This window comes from Leptonychotes weddellii, chromosome 3 (assembly GCF_054177405.1).
Source record: "Leptonychotes weddellii isolate Sample4059 chromosome 3, ASM5417740v2, whole genome shotgun sequence".
Classification (NCBI taxonomy): Eukaryota; Metazoa; Chordata; class Mammalia; order Carnivora; family Phocidae; genus Leptonychotes; species Leptonychotes weddellii.
Window position 1 is genome coordinate 8002561 of NC_138371.1, and position 17120 is coordinate 8019680.

The 17120-nt window shown below is 43.9% G+C and overlaps 1 protein-coding gene across 1 annotated transcript; it reads right to left on the minus strand.

The window, feature by feature from the left end:
- Window positions 1-6828: 6828 nt before the first annotated feature.
- Window positions 6829-16498, minus strand: LOC145720438 (nuclear body protein SP140-like protein). Its single transcript, XM_081813439.1, has 7 exons — window positions 16123-16498; window positions 14495-14539; window positions 10528-10643; window positions 8983-9103; window positions 8605-8676; window positions 7957-8100; window positions 6829-7121 (listed from the first exon to the last, which is right to left on the minus strand). The coding sequence occupies exons 1-7, from the start codon at window positions 16201-16203 to the stop codon at window positions 6996-6998; spliced, it is 705 nt and encodes a 234-aa protein (XP_081669565.1). The 5' UTR covers window positions 16204-16498; the 3' UTR covers window positions 6829-6995.
- Window positions 16499-17120: the final 622 nt, after the last annotated feature.

Genomic DNA, 17120 nt, shown 5'->3' on the forward strand with positions numbered 1-17120 from the left:
AGAATAACTATTACTTTTATCCTTGTTATAGATGAGAAAACTCTAGCCCATAACTGTTTAAGAGTCTTTTCCCAAATCATATGGAGAATTAAAGGCAGAGCCACGACCATTGTCTTGGATGCTCACATCTCAATTCAGCAGATGTGTTTCCTTCAGAAGGAAGAAGGGGAAGAAAACCAATCAGACACATCTGCCAGTGTTAGTTGTTACAGGATTTATAACTTTTATCAAGCAGTTCTGTTTCTCTTCCATGGATTTTATGAACAAAACTGATTTGAAAATATGCACTAGGTGTAATAACAAATAAGATAACTTAACGTCAAAATGCACATTTTTTCCCAACAAAAGATTCATTTTAATTGTTTGCTATATTTTTTGTAAGTAATAAAACTGAATTTATTTTTTTAGGGAGTTCCCACCATTTAACCAACGTGTAATGTCTTGAGCACTAGAAGTCTATTTATTATTCATGGAAAAAATGCCAACAGGTTCTGGGCTGGCAAGGGGGTTGAGTGAGACTGGGGCAAGCAGGGAGGAGGGGAGAGGGCTCTGATCCACATACTCTCTGGGATCCATCTTCCAGTGTTGCCCTGGGCAAGCAATAGAGGCAGAGGAAGTGGGTAGGGATTAGTTGGAAGGATAAGAAGTAGAAAAGAGAGGTGTTAGGAAAGCTAAAGCAAGATATAGCAAAACGGCCCAACTGCCCAATTTTCTCAGCTCCTGGTCATGGCAGCTAAAAACAGTGTTAACCAAGGGGCTGTGTTGAATTCAAAGAACAGACTGGAGTGCCGGGAGTTTCATGACCTTCCCTGGTCTTTCATAGTTTTCCTAAGGAATTTCCTTCTCTATTGGCTTCTTGGCTGCACACTAGTGGTCTGATTGCTCTGTAGAGAGAGCAGCTGTGCGTGGAAGGGAGGGCTGCAGAGGAGACCAGGAGCCTCAAGGTTACCACCTGAAATTATCAGTAGGATTCAAAGGGACTCTGGAGCTTTAAGGAACAGAGAATCATATAGTTGGGAAAAAGGAATGTCCAACTAAGATTGCTAAATTAGATATACAACTGGTTAACTTTCTATAGAAGAATAAAGGAATACCACCTTTGCAGTTAACTTCTCTACCAGTCTAGAAAGTTATAACAGTGTATTAGTTCCGCAGTTTACCTCTAACCTTACCAGCCTATTAATTGTCCAAGCCTCTCTAAGTTGTAAGTTGTTAATCAAATGTATTGTAATATTCTCCCCGAGTGGCAGATTAAGGTCAATAAGGCGATGAAGAAAAATTATCCACACTTGGCAATAAGGCAATAAAGCAAAGGGTTACGTGTCCCGATTACATGTTAACTTACAGATTTTTGTCCAGTAGAGATGCATATGATTTGTTTGGTAGAAAAGATAATGCCAAAGATTATGGATTTATTGCCTTATTAACAAGTTTGGGCTCTAATTTAGGAAACTTATTTCAGCCAGCATGCCTTTCCTGGCCAACTTTATAAACCTCTCTTCCTTGAATTCTATGTTGGTGGATCACACACACTGCAATTAACAAGGAAATTCATTCATTTATTCAGAGAACATCAGTGACAACTATTTGAAAACAAACGGAAAAGAGAACCAGGAAGCTTCTAGCTCACCACCAAAAATTGTGTCAGATATGGTGTACAAGTCTTGGGTTTGAGGATTTTAGGAATCTGAACCCAGAGCTACTTTTTCCTGATGCATTTTATTCTGAGCACCAAACACATGAAAATGAATCAGTGATATTAAAATCCCATTCTCTGCATTTTCTTTTCTTACTATGTGTGCAAAGACATAAGGAATCATTATAAATTCATATTGAATAGTATAAGCACTGTTGATTTCTGAATAGATGTGCTCATATTTTGATGTTGTAGAAATATGTTCATAAAATGAGAGCTTTTTGATTAGCTATTCATGGCTATTTAATACTGAAGTCTTGAATTTATATGGTGTTTCCCACCTATTCTGTTCCATCTCTTTATCTTTTATGGAGCACAGAATGCTAATTACTCCTCTCCTGGGTAATAATATTGTTATCATTTCGTCAAAAATCCTGAAAAGCTCCAAAGTCCTGCTTTCTAATTACCCTCAAAGAGAAAAAAAAAAAAAGGAGTCAGACAACCACTGGCAAAGTCAGATTTAGATTCTGATGGACGTCCTCTAGCAAGTTATCCTGATTCAGTCAGTTTAAGATTCCCAGGGACAAACAAGCCTGTATTCCAACAGATTTATAGACTCATTACAACAAGGGAGAGGAACATACACAAGAGAACCATGGACATTGCACCAAATGAAGACATAGAGTTATTATACAGTTTGGGAAAGGGTGGAGTTGAAGTATAGTTTATAGGATGCAGTTATTTGATAGGTTCAAACCAAGCTGGAGTTGTGTGAAGATCAGGTCTGGATTGTGAAGTGGACCCAGGGTCCTATTGCTGGAAAATCACAAAGTTATGAAAACGTGGAATGTTGTCTTTGGAAATCCCATATTGGAAGCTGTGCCCCCTGGATTGGAAATCAAGATTCCATCTCTTTACCAAAAGAACTTAGACCGTCCAAGCAAGGGTGAGATGTTTTATCCTTGCTAATATCATTTCACGCAGCAAGTTTCCGATAGTGTGCGGATTTTGACAACAAAGTTCCTCACTGAGTGAGGAAGCACTAGTCATTCAAAGAAGGGTTGTTAGGACATTTTACAGCTGCGGCAAGTTCTTAGGAGAATGTTTCCCATTAAACTTGCAGCTGGCTTTCTCCGTTTCTGTTATTCCAGCCTCATGAATGGCAGGGCAGATTTTTGCTATCTCAGACTGAGCTAATTTCTCCTTTCTCAATGCCATTGAGTATGTAGTGGTTTATCAAAGGACTTTGCAAAAAGAATCTTATTTTAACTTCATCACAATCATGAGGTGTAAGGCAAAACAAATGTTGATAGCTCTGTTTTATATGTGAGGAAACCAAAGAACACACATTTAAGGTTCTCCGCTCCTTCTCTTTCCATAATGCCAAATAGCGAATTAAAAGAACAACTAGAATTATCATCCTTGATTTCTAGAACTCAATCCTATAGCTCTTTCTTTTCTTTAGAAAGGTAGAGAGAAATGATAATCAACATGTCTCAATCCTGACTGTGAGTTGTGTGAAATGTCAAGATTTAGCACTTTTCAATGTACAAATTACTGTTCTCCTCTCATGTCTCATAGACCCCATGGATATTGGAACCACTTTTACTCTGGGCATACATGTTAGAAGAGAGATATGTGCAAATCAGAATTCTTGGTATGCAAATGAATCTTTAACAACATTTCTACAAAACATTAAATCCAGTTGTTTGCTGGATGATTCAAAAATAGGATAATAAATTTTAAAGAGTCCAGATTCATCTTTTTTATTAAAGAGGGCTGTCTGTTATATGAGATACAACCAGAACATTCATAATTGCTAAAAGAGAAGTTTCTTTTTCTTTCTTTCTTCCTTTTTTTTTTTAAAGATTTTATTTATTTATTAGAGAGAGAATGAGAGAGAGCACATGAGAGGGGGGAGGGTCAGAGGGAGAAGTAGACTCCCTGCCGAGCAGGGAGCCCGATGCGGGACTCGATCCAGGGACTCCAGGATCATGACCTGAGCCGAAGGCAGTCGCTTAACCAACTGAGCCACCCAGGCGCCCTTCCTTTTTTTTTAAGTAGGCTCTACACTCAGCAGGAAAGCCCAAGTCAGGGCTTGAACTCACAACCCTGAGACCCTGAGATCAAGAGTCAGACATTTAACAGACTGAGCCACCCAGGTGTCCCAAGAGAAGTTGTTTCTTGCTTGCAAGAATGATCTCTGTGGTCTTCCAGGCCATGACTACAAGGAGGGGTATGGGGAGATTGGGTGTGGATCAGTGTCCACTCCGGTTTACAGAGGACACGCAAAAGTGAGGTCATCAAAAATACCAGCACTCCCAGAGAATGTTCTTCTCACTGGTTTTGTAAAGGGAATGTCCTCTGGGCTCATCTAGATGACAAGCCATATGGCATGTCTTCAGGCATGTCTTCATGTGATATACCCATGTGAACATTCCTACCTCTCTGAGTCTTCTGACCCCTTCTTTGGTACTATGCCAAGGCTTTGGGGGCATCTCCACCTCATTTGCTAAATGCCATCCTTTTGTCCAAGCTTCAAGGAGCCAGTTCAGGCATAGACAGGACCAGCCCCAGATGCCCTTGCCAGTGCCTTCTACACCCTGATCAGAGGAGAGGACTTCCATATCAATGGAGTCTCCATTCTCCAGTCTTATATTCTACCCTTCCGGGTCCTACATCCCCAAAACCCACTCCTACAAGTGTTTCTCTCTTGTTTCCAATATACATTAGCCAGTTCTTGCTAGGCTATTCTTTTTTTTTTTTTTTTTTAATTTTATTTATTTATTTATTTGACAGAGAGAGAGTGAGAGCACAAGCCAGGAGACAGAGGGAGAAGCAGGTTCCTCGCTGAATGGGGAGCCTGACATGGGACTCAATCCCAGGACCCTGGGATCATGACCTGAGCCGAAGGCAGACGCTTAACGACTGAGCCACTCAGGCGCCCTAGCTAGGCTATTCTTATAGGCAATACACAACCCTCGAGTTTTAATGGCTTAGACAACAAAGTCTACGTCTTGCTTACTCAAGGATCTGGGAGCCCTCCTGGGGTGGTAGTGAATACACGTGCCAGGCGGGGTCAATCTCTAGGCTCTGTCATCTCAAAACAAGACCTCTGTAATCAACGTGGCAGGAGAGGTTACACAGAATTCTCACCGCCCTTCTGCGAATCAGCTTGCAAATGATATATACCACTTCTGACTATAGTTCATTGGTCAGTGTCTCAGTCATTTAGCCACGCTTAATGCGTGGCTGGAAAAGTTAAGAGGATATATGTGATATTTGGAGAACACTACTGTTTCTGCCATAAATAAAAACAGTAGGCTGAAAAGAACCCATTCTAGATAATAGCGAAAGAATAAAGCCACGTTGCTGATTCCCCCTCATTCAACAAAACAAACAAAAAGGAGTCAACATTTAAAAGGTAAATCTAAATAAAAAATATAACTTTATCAGGAGGTAAAGGATTAAAAATAGATGACACAATAGGAGACCTCTCCAAGAATAAAATACTTTGCTTGGTCAGCGATGAGAATTTTCTTTCTTTTTTTTTCAGAGCATCATTACCTCGGGATATAGACAAAGGTCTCTTTGGGAAGGTCTAAGAACCATACCAATTTTGGTTTTTATGGCCTCTGTTTGAGTAGCCATCAACTAGCTAGGTAGACAACTAGAATTGCTTCCCTTTCCTTGAATTAACATTTCGAATACAGAATCCCTACTTGTGTAGCCACCACGATACATTCATGTGTCTCTGACATGATTTTAAACACTTTACATACATAAATTAATCTTCAAAATTACCCATTTCAACAACAAAATTTTTTTTTTAAAGATTTTATTTATTTATTTGAGAGAGAGAATGAGAGACAGAGAGCTTGAGAGGAGGAGGGTCAGAGGGAGAAGCAGACTCCCTGCCGAGCAGGGAGCCCGATGCGGGACTCGATCCTGGGACTCCAGGATCATGACCTGAGCCGAAGGCAGTCGCTTAACCAACTGAGGCACCCAGGCGCCCTCTTCAACAACAAAATTTTATTATTGAATGGCATAGAGGTGTGTTGAAGACTTACCTTTGGAACCAGCTGGAGGCAATGATTCGTGAGGTTGAGGTATTTCCCTGAAGGGTGTAGCGCATGCTCTGAACCAGCTACCAATATGTGGTACTCTGTCAGGTACGATAGCCAGAATGTATTGGTTCTGAGAAACTGTCAGGCAAGGCTGACTGATTTGGCTGGTAAAGAAATAATGTGCCCTTTTTAGATCAGACAGTTTATTACTCACATAAACAGCAAAAGCAGGAAGAGCAAAGGTGCCAGCTCCCCATGTCCTTTGTCCCATGGGGTGCCACCGAACAAGAGGGAATGTGGATGGCATTTGATGCAGCATGCGATACAGCACACATTCATGCTGAAATGGAGCAGTTCCAAAGCCTGCAGCTACGGCCCAGAGAAAGAGGCAGAAGGCCTCACACCTCATCGGAACTTGCAATGTGAGGAGAGATTGTGTCATGATAACCCCTGGAAGATAAGGTGGTGACTGGGACAAGGTCTTGTCAGAGTGCTTCACAAGTGTCCCATGCTCTGTGTTCTGGAAAGATCACAGGGCAGTTTGCCAAGACTTAGATCAAATCAGCTGCAGTTAAGTCTTGCCTGTGTGGTCTATGTGGAGACGTGCAAGGTCACCAGGGCGCCACGGCAGAACCATTTGCTAACAGAACCAAGAATTGTCGGAGATTTTTGTGCCCAAGTGAAGAATACTTCCATCTGCTGAACCAGTTATGATTCTGTGAGTTGAAAACTGGCTATGCTCTGCATCCATTACAAGCTTCCTGATGCCACTGGGTATGAGGTCAAAAAGGATACTATCCAGTATTCAGGAAAGTAATCAGTGACCATGATATATAAATAACAATAGCTTTCTATAAGAGTCAATAATTGGTAATAAAATATGTTGGGGAGAAAGTTCACATTCACAATAGCAAGAAAAAATATTAACTGCCCGAGCATTAAAAAGAAAAGAAAAGAAAAGAAAGAAACAGGTAAGTCCTGTGTGGAGAGGGGAAAAGAGGAGAAAACTTTAAGGACCTAATAAAAGATTAAAATAAATGGAAGCACATAATACAATCCCTTATAGAAAGACCTGATATTTTCTACTGTAAATTTCACTTCAAATTATTCAATAAGAGAACTTGACAAGATAATTTTATATTTTATTTAGAAAAATAAATGAACTAAAATGGCAACAACGAAAACATTGAAAAAGTTGTTTGCACAGCAACAGGCAGAATTGTCAGTGGGAGGAACCACAGACTCTTATCTTGTAGCTGCTGAAGACTGTTGGGGTGAGGGGAAGGGCTACTTCATGAAAGAATGTGCTCCAACTGACAACTATTCTCGCTTGTTTCCTGAATTGCAAAAGTGTTTCTGAAACTATTCTTAAATATGGCCTCTACCTGAAGTCCAAACTTGATGAATTTCTGGTTGTCCTGAAAAAGCAAAGAGAAAAATGAGAATGGCCATAGCAACTGAGCTTAGGCTCTCCATGTTTCATGTAATCCAGAGCTTCATTTTGGACTATCCCAAATGTTAAGTGAGAATTAATACAGTCAAGAGTCTTATGGTCCCTGATAGCTTGATAATTTCTCTTTACCTGGAAGACAGAGATGTAAAAATAGTACTGTATTATAGTCTAACTCTTCATCAGAAATTTATTGTTAATTTTTAAAAAATACTAGTTGCTTGATTTTCAAACACAGCACTTATAACTTGCAACACTACAATGGTAGGGAACCACTGGAGATAGGGAGATGTTCAGGTGTGAAAGGGAGGCCCCTGTCCCAACATTCCTGAGGTCCTAGACGCCAGACGGCGGGTGCGCAGCAGCACCAGCAAACTGCGCATGCGCATACTCTACGCCTGCGCATCCAGTCTCTCAGCTGGCGCCTCCGGCTGAGTAAGGATAGGAACCCGGGGCAAAGGCGGAGACTTCTGGGACACACACAGAGCTACCCAGCTCCAGAAAAAAAATGCGTTTCCATTTCTCGTAGAAGGAAATAGGTCTGCAGTCCACTGCTCTCTGTGGGTGAACACTGAGCATCTAGAAGTGCGTAAACTCTGAGGTCCTAAGGTAATGTCTGCAAAGAGACCTGGTTTGTTACTATTTCCCCACCTTAGACCACAGGGCTTTTAGAATACCTCCAGAATTTGCACTTGTGGTAGGCTTGCCACAAGATGAGGGCAACTGTAACATTTACCTGATATGAGGATGAATGGCAAAGTGGCTTAACGGAAAGAAAGAGGGATGCAGAGGGAACCACTCACCTTGTAAAAAGTCCTGTGGTTCTGAAAGATGAGGCACATGTCCCTCACGAACCCTTCCACTCGGAGGTACAGTTTCTTATTCAGCTTTTTCTTGATTTTGTTTAACCACATGGGTTTCTTTGGGCCATGAGACGCGTCGCTACCCTGTTGACAAAGTGAGGAAGGGCAGACTGTGAGCACTGTTCCAAGTCTACCCACTGTTACAGACCAAGCGCTTGTGTTCCCCCCAAATTCCTATGTTGCAATCCTAACCCCCAATGTGATGGTATGAGGAGGTCGGGCCTTTGGGAGAGGATTAGATTGTGAGGATGAGCCTCATGAATGGGACTAGTGCCCTTATAAAAACAACCCCAGAGAGCTCTCTCCCTCTCTTTTCACCATGTGAGGACACAAAAAGAAGTTGGCAGTCTGCAGGATCCCACTGGCACCCTGATCTCAGGCTTTCAGCCTCCACAGCTGGGAGAAATAAGTATCTGTTGTTTGAGCTGCCCTGTCCATAGTACTTTGTGGTAGCAGCTTAAGTGGCCAAGGACTGAGTAAGCTGACTCAGATATCCATCAACAAGATGAAGATAATGACAAGTGACCCCACTGGACCCATATCACAAATTTGACAATGCCAGTTTTGGGCTTTGTTGCCATTACTTACATAATGTGGTCTTGAAGCAAAAAAGAGGCTTTTTGAATAGCAGTAGACATTCAAGAGGACAAATTCACATTTCTGCAAAAGACAGAGGAGATTTTAAGTGAAAAGCAGCTTGGGGAGAATGAATTGTACATATGCTCAGACAGAATGCACAGCTCCCAAACCTGTGGCCTATGAAACAAACACAGAATGGGAATTTTCTTTGGAATACAGATTTTTGGAATTCTTTGGAATACAGACCTAGGGTTAGGTCATGTGATCAAAGCACAGCAGGGGACAGCAGTTCACCCGTGGGCACCATCCCTCCAGCCCCTACAAGACTGTGCTTCTTCTCTCAAGTCAACAGAAAGGAGGACACTTCAGGTTTATATTTCAACTCACCAACTGTTCCTCAGGCACCATCCGCCTCTTTAGGACCTCAGATACCTGGTGACATGGTTGGCTTTGTGGGTAACTTTGTTGAAGAGCCTTTATCCTGCAGAAGATGCAACTCCATGGGTCCCTGAGAGGTTGGGCATAAGGTCAGCAAAGGTAGGTTCTCTGTGATTCAGTCACCGTTTCTACAGCTATTAAAGTCCTCTGTTCAGGAATGACTGGTGGTTTCCACATTGTATCCAACTTCTCTCTTGAACACTCCTCTGCGCTAGAGCCCCATTTGGGCACAGTTGCCAGACACCCCTCCCATTAATAGTGGTAGCAGGACTGACAGTTTGTTGAGTGAGCTGCCATGGTGGGTGATGGTCTTTCATTCATCTCAAAACTTAGAGTTCTTATCTGAGCTACTGTGGACTCAGTAATGAGCCCTGCCTGTTAAAATTTCCAATTGGTACCTTTAGCACTGGAGTCTTGGGCCTCAATGAGCCATCAGACCATAGTAAAAGGAAACCACTTCTTGTTTCTCAACTTTGTTGAGTAAGCACAGAGTTATAGATATCCTCTCCTCTGGCACTGCCATTACCTGGGCCTAGAATCTATGCTGCAGAAATTTCTTGGAAAGGAAATCTATGAACAGAGTAGTGTCAGACATCTGCCATTTGCCTTTAGATTCATTCTCCATTCTTCTCTGCCAGGTTCCCTGTGCTGAAGGGCTCTCGATAATCAAGTGGATACAGTGATCCTTCCTAGATATGTCATTTGCCTTTTTCCTTGGCTACTCCAGTGCTTGCCCAAGGGGCCCATTCCTGAGTACCCGTGGTGCGAGGATGGGGACTATACATGGGCTCAGCAATAGAGCAGGCCTGTCTTCTGCCTCTGCAGCTTGCTCAACTGCAGAGCTTTATGCAGAATCCCTAAGATGACACTATTCCCTGGGAACTACCTGGGAGCAGGTGGATTACATTAGACTCTCCCATTACCAAGGGGCAATGCTCTGTCTTCATAGGGATGGACACAATACCGATGGAAATCATCCATCCTCCCTGGTCACAGCAATTCTGCCTACACTATCACTTACAGAATGCCTTATCAATCTCCATGTTATCCCTCATACCATCATCTCTGACCAAAGATATATTTTAAGGCAAAGGAAATGTAGCATCAGTGGCCATCAAAGGCTCATCACAGTCCCCAATTTGTCAACTTTTTGATGTTCCCATAGCAGGTGGTATATGCTTTAAACCAGCACCTAATGCATGGTGTCATCACCCCAACAAAGTGCCTGGGTCTGGGAACCAAGTGGGGGATATGGGGGTGACATCTCTTTCTACAGCTAACAACAACTTGAAGAGTTTTTGCTTCCCATTAATCTATTGCTGCTAGAGCCATTAAACAACTCTGGATCATATTTCTGGGCCCTGATACTTTAAGACTCTGCTCCCTCTGCATCAAGACACATACAACCAGAGACAAATTCTGCAGGCTGAGTGCGCACGGTTGGAGGAGTTGTGCCACAGGAGGGAATGGCAAAAGGGGACCAGGCTCACTAACCTGTTAGCATCTATATGGTGGATGTGGCATGTCTCATGAAAGGACTTTGGACAAGTATCACAGCAGAACAGCTTTCCAGGTCGACGGCACACCTCACATATATTTGAGTTTCCCGGCTAGAAGGGGAGATAATGCAGACATCACTGGAATCAGTGAGACCCGAGAAGGTCGACACACTGGGACTCTAGAACACATGACTTTTGCTTTGTACCCAGGTGACACTTATAAATTTCTCTTCTCAAAATATTGAGTGAAGATTTTGGAAGAAGACATTCTGGTCTGTGGCAAAGTTTGGGAGGAAGTGGCTATTAGACCACTGAAGTTTTTTTATGAAGATAGAGATTCTGACACAAGTCTAGCAACAACCACAAAAAGGGATGAATTAAAGATAATCTGAGAAATTCATTATTTTGCTGGCAAAACTTGGCTCAGGAATATAATACAGTGTCTTATCTAGTTATCTACATTGCATCATCTACATTGACTCACTGAAGAGTGATTTACCGAGAACTTAATATAAGAGATTACACTCTGACATATCACTGCATCCTCTTTTCTTGGCCATAAGTTCCCCATGATTTGAAGGGCCTGGGGAGGAGTTCCCGCACTATGGACTCCGTGCCTGGAGGGCCCCTGGGCCTATGACAGTACCTCTGGGTTGGAAAGACATAGACACAGATGACCAGGTGGATGCCAGGGAGGACAGAGCTCTTTGGCTCTGGGAGCCTGTGGGGAGATGTCCCATGGTTTAGCTCAGCATGTAAGGTGTGGAGGTGCTGTCCCCAAATGGCCAGGGATTGTGGTAACAGTGACCACCACAACTGAAGGCCTAGGCCATACCCTCATTTTCTGAGGACATTCAAGACCTAGTGTTTTTGTATATAAGGAAGGTGGAGGGACCCACAAAATTGGTTGATGCTTGATTTTTCACCAATCGCAATATGTAGGACCTTTAGCCATATTTAATTTCCTTTAGTGAAGTTAAACATTTGATAGTGTTTGTATCTAAGTATTATGGAGTAACAAACACATGTTAAAAACAATAGAATTAATAGACCAAAATAAATCTTGGTCAAGGAATGAGCCCATTGATGGGTAAAAGAAATCACATTTTTTTCCTGTTGTGTGTGATAATCTATGTGGCAATAACATGTGAATCCCTACATACTACAATTTCTATGTAAGAAGGTTGTGTGCCTGGGCTGGAGAAATGCCCAGAAGGATGAGCACCCGGCCCCTCTCCTAGGACCACCTGAGCAGCAAGAGAGCCAATTGAGGAAGACTACGTGGTGGGGAAACATTTCATCCAATGGGTGGCAGCTCTATACCTAAATGAAAATATCCTCTTAATACCATGGGTTGGAAGAAAGATTTACATCCTCTTGTGACAATCTAGGTATGAAATAATGCACAGATTTGGGGGTTGGCCAACCCAGTGATGGATGGTCGGGACTCTTGGTGGCAATGAGGAAGTGGGGAGGTGACAGGGAGCACCATTCCACCTCTTCCTTCTAGAAACACTCTTTATGCTTTGTTCCATGATATTCTACTTTCTTGGATTTTTTCTAACCCTCTGCTTTTTTTTTTTTTTCAGATATCCAGTTCATCACCAGTCCTGCTGATCCCATTTTTCAAAACTCCTATCTCCTTCTCAGTGCTTCTGTGAGGTCTACAGCCACAAGGATGCAGATGCCTTACTTATTAGCCAAAGTACAGCAGCCTGCTTTTTAGGTTCTAAATCATAACAGTCAGAATATCATCCCTACACCCAGTGAGCTGATGTGAATTGGGACATATCTCAATTTGTAAATTCTTTTCATCTATAAATTCAATGTAAGAAGAAGAGACACAAAAGTCACACATAAGAGGAAATTCTAGGCTCTTGTATCTTGCCCATGCACTCCCTTTATTGAAAGGGAAAACTTAAGGAATGGCCTGGAAGGGACATCCCTGGACACATCCCCACCTGGGCCTGGCATGGGCTGTGTAAATATTTTTCTTTTTTTGTCATAACAGATGACACTCATAGATGCTGACCATTGCTGGGTGGAGGTTTCTAGACTATCATCCTATAAAAAGTGCACTGTAAGCAGGCCCCGAGAAAGAATGAATAAACATGACAATCCCGTGTTGGAAGGTCCATAGTCTAGGAGCCCACAAACTCAACATATATCTCTTTAATTTTTTAGCAAGAAATTTGTCCTTTTGCCTGGCAGTGGTTCTCAACCTGCTATACAGTAGAATCACCTAGGGACCTTTAAAAAATTCTGAAGCCCAAGGCCCCATCCTCAGAGATTCAATTAATTGCACATGATTTTGGTTGTTTGCTTCACCAGGGTGGGGGGGACATAGGCAGTATGTTTTAAACATTCCCCAGATGGTTTTAAGGTGCAGTCCTTAGTGGATACCTCTGGATTCTAAAGCAGTGGTTTTGGGATGAGCAGGAGCAGCATCCACTGAATCTTGTTGGAAGTGTAAATTCTCAGGCCCCATCCCTCACTCCCTGAATCAGAAGGCAGGGAGATTCGGATGAACACTATACCATGGCCCACAACTTTGGCTGTGCATTAAAACCACCAGAGGAGCTTTGGAAAATCTTGACCCTCAGGCTGCACCTTAGAACACTAACATCTGAACCTCTTTGGGTGGGACCTCCAGCTGATTGCCGTGTGCAGCCAAGGTTGGAGGCCCAAGGTCTAGCGGGATTTCTCCCAGCAAAGCCTGGGAGCTGTGAGTAGAGTCATTATCAGCCTACAAAATCTGTCACAGAAAGGTTATGAAAAGGTGTGAGGACATTTTTATTAGAAGAGTTGCTTTTTATCTTCGCAGAGGGCTCGGTTGTGAACTGTGAGGAATAACCCTCCATGTCCATTCCAGGTATCAGAAAAGTTGTGCAGACCCCAGAGATGAGAGCTACTCCACTACACAAGGGTCTCCCACGTCCAGCAGAGGAATCGAAGTCATGTGGATGCATCTAGATCATGCTGGGCAATGCATTTGCTAGAAGAACAGAGGGCATGGCAACCCTTTTCTATCCCTTCTCCATAAGCATCCCTTATCAGTACAGCTGCCCATCATTCAATAGTGAGAGCCCCCCCTGGAGTTGTGCAAAAAGGTGATTCAGCTCAAAACATCCATCTTGTTGCAATGAAAGCAATCAAAGTGTGATTTGGCTTAGAGGGAGGGGCCATCTGTGATGCTGGCAGACTTTAATGCAGGTAGCTGTAACAAGCAGGGCCTGTGGAATCAGAAGGCTCTGCACATAATCAAGCACTAGCCAAGCAGTTTGAGTAAAAATGTCTGTGATTTGCTGTATGTTGATAGTTTCTGTCTTACCCAGCTCAGCCCCCTGATGGTTCCCTTGAGATGAGCTCCAGGGCCTCCATAAAGGACCCTGCAGATACTTCCCTGCATCACCCACTTGCTCTGTGTACATTTCTCTGCAGGACTGGTGACAGGGTCCACCCCTGGACTTGCCAGCTTGGCTCAGCCTGTTCCTTCTCACAGATGCTTCAAACCGTCTTAGCTCTGCCTCTATCTTGGAGTAGATGTTTGTGATCTTCCTTTCCTTCCTATCACCTTCTTCAGAATGCTGCTATTCTCTCAAGTGTGTTCCTTACCTGTCATGTGCACGCCAGCCTCGGCTATTACCACTTTAAGTCCTGGCTCTAAAGACCTCAGTGGTCTAGCGCTCTGCCTCCCATACTCACTCTCAAGGGGAAATAAGGAAACAGGAAAGTTTCCCTGAACAAATGGGAAGGGAGCTTTCATGCAGAAACACCAATTCCAAAATCATCTCCCTGGTGTGGGTGATATGTCCGTCTGCGGTTCTCTCCTCGTCACACACAGTGACATACTCCAACTGAGTGTGAGCACACTTCAGAGAAACGCAGCAATGATACAGGTCATGTATGGAGGGACAAGGCCTGGATTATTCTGGGGTCACAGTTGGGGAGTTAGTACTTACGTAAGGGTCAAAAAAGTCATTGCTGCTAGGCTCTGGTATTGTCTGCTGAAAAGAGAGAAAGATTGAGTGACTATATTGAATATGATTTTTCATTACCCACGCATTTGAGCAGACTTCTTTGTGTAAAGGATTCATGCCACAGCCTTCCCTTTGCTTTATATCTGCATTTATGGGTCTGTATATCTAATTGGAGAATAAAAAAGCATGAAATTTTATGTCACTGACAGTTTGGCTCAATGCAAGTTCCATTCTCTGGCTGTCCGACTCAAGGCAGCCCTTTGTGAAGCCACACAGGGAGCCTGGTCCTGGATTCCACAAATAGAGTTGGAGCTGCAGTGAGGGAATCAGGCCGAGGGCTGAATATCCACGGCCCCCAGCGACCGCAGCGCCCAGAGTCCTGGACACCTTGCAAGTGTCCCCGAGAACCCCACTGCCTTCTGCAGCTCACCCAGGGCCTAACCTGAAAACAAAATGGATCTAAGGTCCCCAGTCCCGTCCCTCTTCTTCCTGAAGCTAAGCACCTCTCCACTGTCTCCTGAATCCCAAAAGCATGCACTGACCTTGGATATCTGTGGAATGACTCGGCCTCCTTCAGTCTGGAACAAAGGCTGACTCAGCTTCTACCTCCCACCCAGGCAGTGAGGCCACAGATAAGCCACTCAGTGTGATCCAAAGCACAATGACCTGGGAGACAGCCACGCCACTGCCTGCCTCTCAGAGTGGCCTAGAACCCCCCCATCCCACCGCAGTAGTTATTGTCCCACGTTAGACAACGAAGCTGAAACAGTTCCTTGGGTCTGGCGCTTTGGCCTCCTGTGCACAGCCACTGGCCAAGCATATGCTTAGTGCTTAGTGTTTGCTCCACAGGTGTTTGTTGAATGGATACAGAAGTGAGCAAACAAATGAACACAGCTGTCACTCAGGAGAAGAGGTTTCTTAGCAGCCAGTAAATGATTGGCGTGGAGTTTTCTATCTTACTCTCTTGGAACACCTTAGCTATCACCATCGGGTTTAACAGGAATCTTATGAGCAGGGAAACTGCCAATAGCACCACCTGTCATTTGATGGCACAAGGGACAGAAGCCTAGGGGCTGGGGAAGGAAAAGACCTTCTGGAGAGATGCTCTGAGAACGGAGGTAGTCACACCTTAAGAGTTGTAAGCCCTGAGGGAACTGAGAGATGGCATTTGTGATGAAGGGATGGGAGATGGCCAACTCAATTGACTAACCCGGACTGAGTTACCCTTGACTCCCTAGCACTGGGCAGAGATGTTTGCTCTTCATGAACAGAGCAAATAACGTGTCTTTCTCCAGAAAACCCAGTGGAGGCAGGCCCTCGTGACTGAGTCACTAGCATAAAGCAGTGGAGTGGGTAGCCCCAGAAACCAGCTTTGTGAAGGCTGTGACTTTTGGGTGCAGCAGAGATGGATCAAGGCCACCACTATTGGAGGTTAGGAAAATGGAAGCTCTTCCATCTCCTTTGTGTACCACACAGGTTCTCTCTCACACCTGCTCTCGGAGAGGCCATGGAAGACACCGACTATCTCATCTCCTTCCTTGGACTCCATGCACCATGGAAACCACTGGTCCATGAACTCCACATGCGACTTTGAAAGAAAGAGAATTCACCTCCATAGATGGAACTGAGGTTTGCAAAGCCCCTCTGATGAGGCCTGATGCTTTCACGCAGACACGCAGCTCCAAAACCATCTCCCTGGTGTGGCCTCTCCATAAAGCAGAAGATCTTCCCGGTCAGCATGGTCTCACCCCTGGCATATCAGCCTTCCAGTCTCTCTATTCTCAAAGGTGATATCTCCATAAAGGAAATGAACGGCCCTTTAAAGAAGGATCCCTTGAAGGACTCAGTGTGAATGTGCGTGTGTGCATGTGAAGGAGAGGAAGGATACAAAAGAAAGGGAGAGAATGTGATTTGGGTTGTTTGCTTCGCCAGGTGACACACGGCTATTATCCATCCCAAGGGGGCGAGACATTGGCAGAAAGTCATGTGATAATTACCTTTCTTCTTCTTCTTCTTGGCGGGTCTGGTAGGTATTTATTCTGAAAGAGAAATGAGATGAATGCTATGATGGGTCCTTGTTTCTACTCTGTGAGCTTGGTATTTCCAACTGCCCTCCAGATATGTCCCATTGTCAACACAAATTCAGGGTGTCTTCGTGGAAAATAATGTCCCTCTCCAGATCTGTAACACACTGCTCTCTCTTACCCAGACGCAGCTTTAAGGTAAGCTTTAAAAACTGCATCCTCTCTTGCTTTCCTCATAGCCTTGCCAGCTTTTCCTTCACAATGCCTTCTATACGCACTGCTTCCTTTCCATTCCCCGGGGCCCCTCTAACTTGTGTGTTTAGCTACAGCTACCCACTGCCACATAACCTGGGGAGCGACGACAGGGCGCAGGCCCCATCAGTGGCCCTGGGCACACAAAGGTGTCTAGGCCTCTGGGGAGACAAGTAGGATGAGCCTTATAGGATGGATAAGGATGATAAAGTGTAAACCCTGCTCTCATAGAGTATTTTGGGATCCAGAGACAGGTGACTATGGTAGGCTGAATACTGGCCCCCAAAGATGGTCAGATCCCAACCCCCAGACTTCTGAATATGTTAACTTAA

What these genes read in the sequence shown, in the direction of transcription:
- LOC145720438 (XM_081813439.1), bottom strand. Translation starts at nt 16,203, where the DNA reads ATGGTTTTGGAGCTGCGTGTCTGCGTGAAAGCATCAGGCCTCATCAGA. An exon ending in ATGACTTTTTTGACCCTTAC is followed by an intron (nt 10,644 to 14,494) that starts GTAAGTACTAAC and finishes CTCCCCTTCTAG; the next exon opens with CCGGGAAACTCAAATATATG. An exon ending in ACCACAGGACTTTTTACAAG is followed by an intron (nt 7,122 to 7,956) that starts GTGAGTGGTTCC and finishes TTGCTTTTTCAG; the next exon opens with GACAACCAGAAATTCATCAA.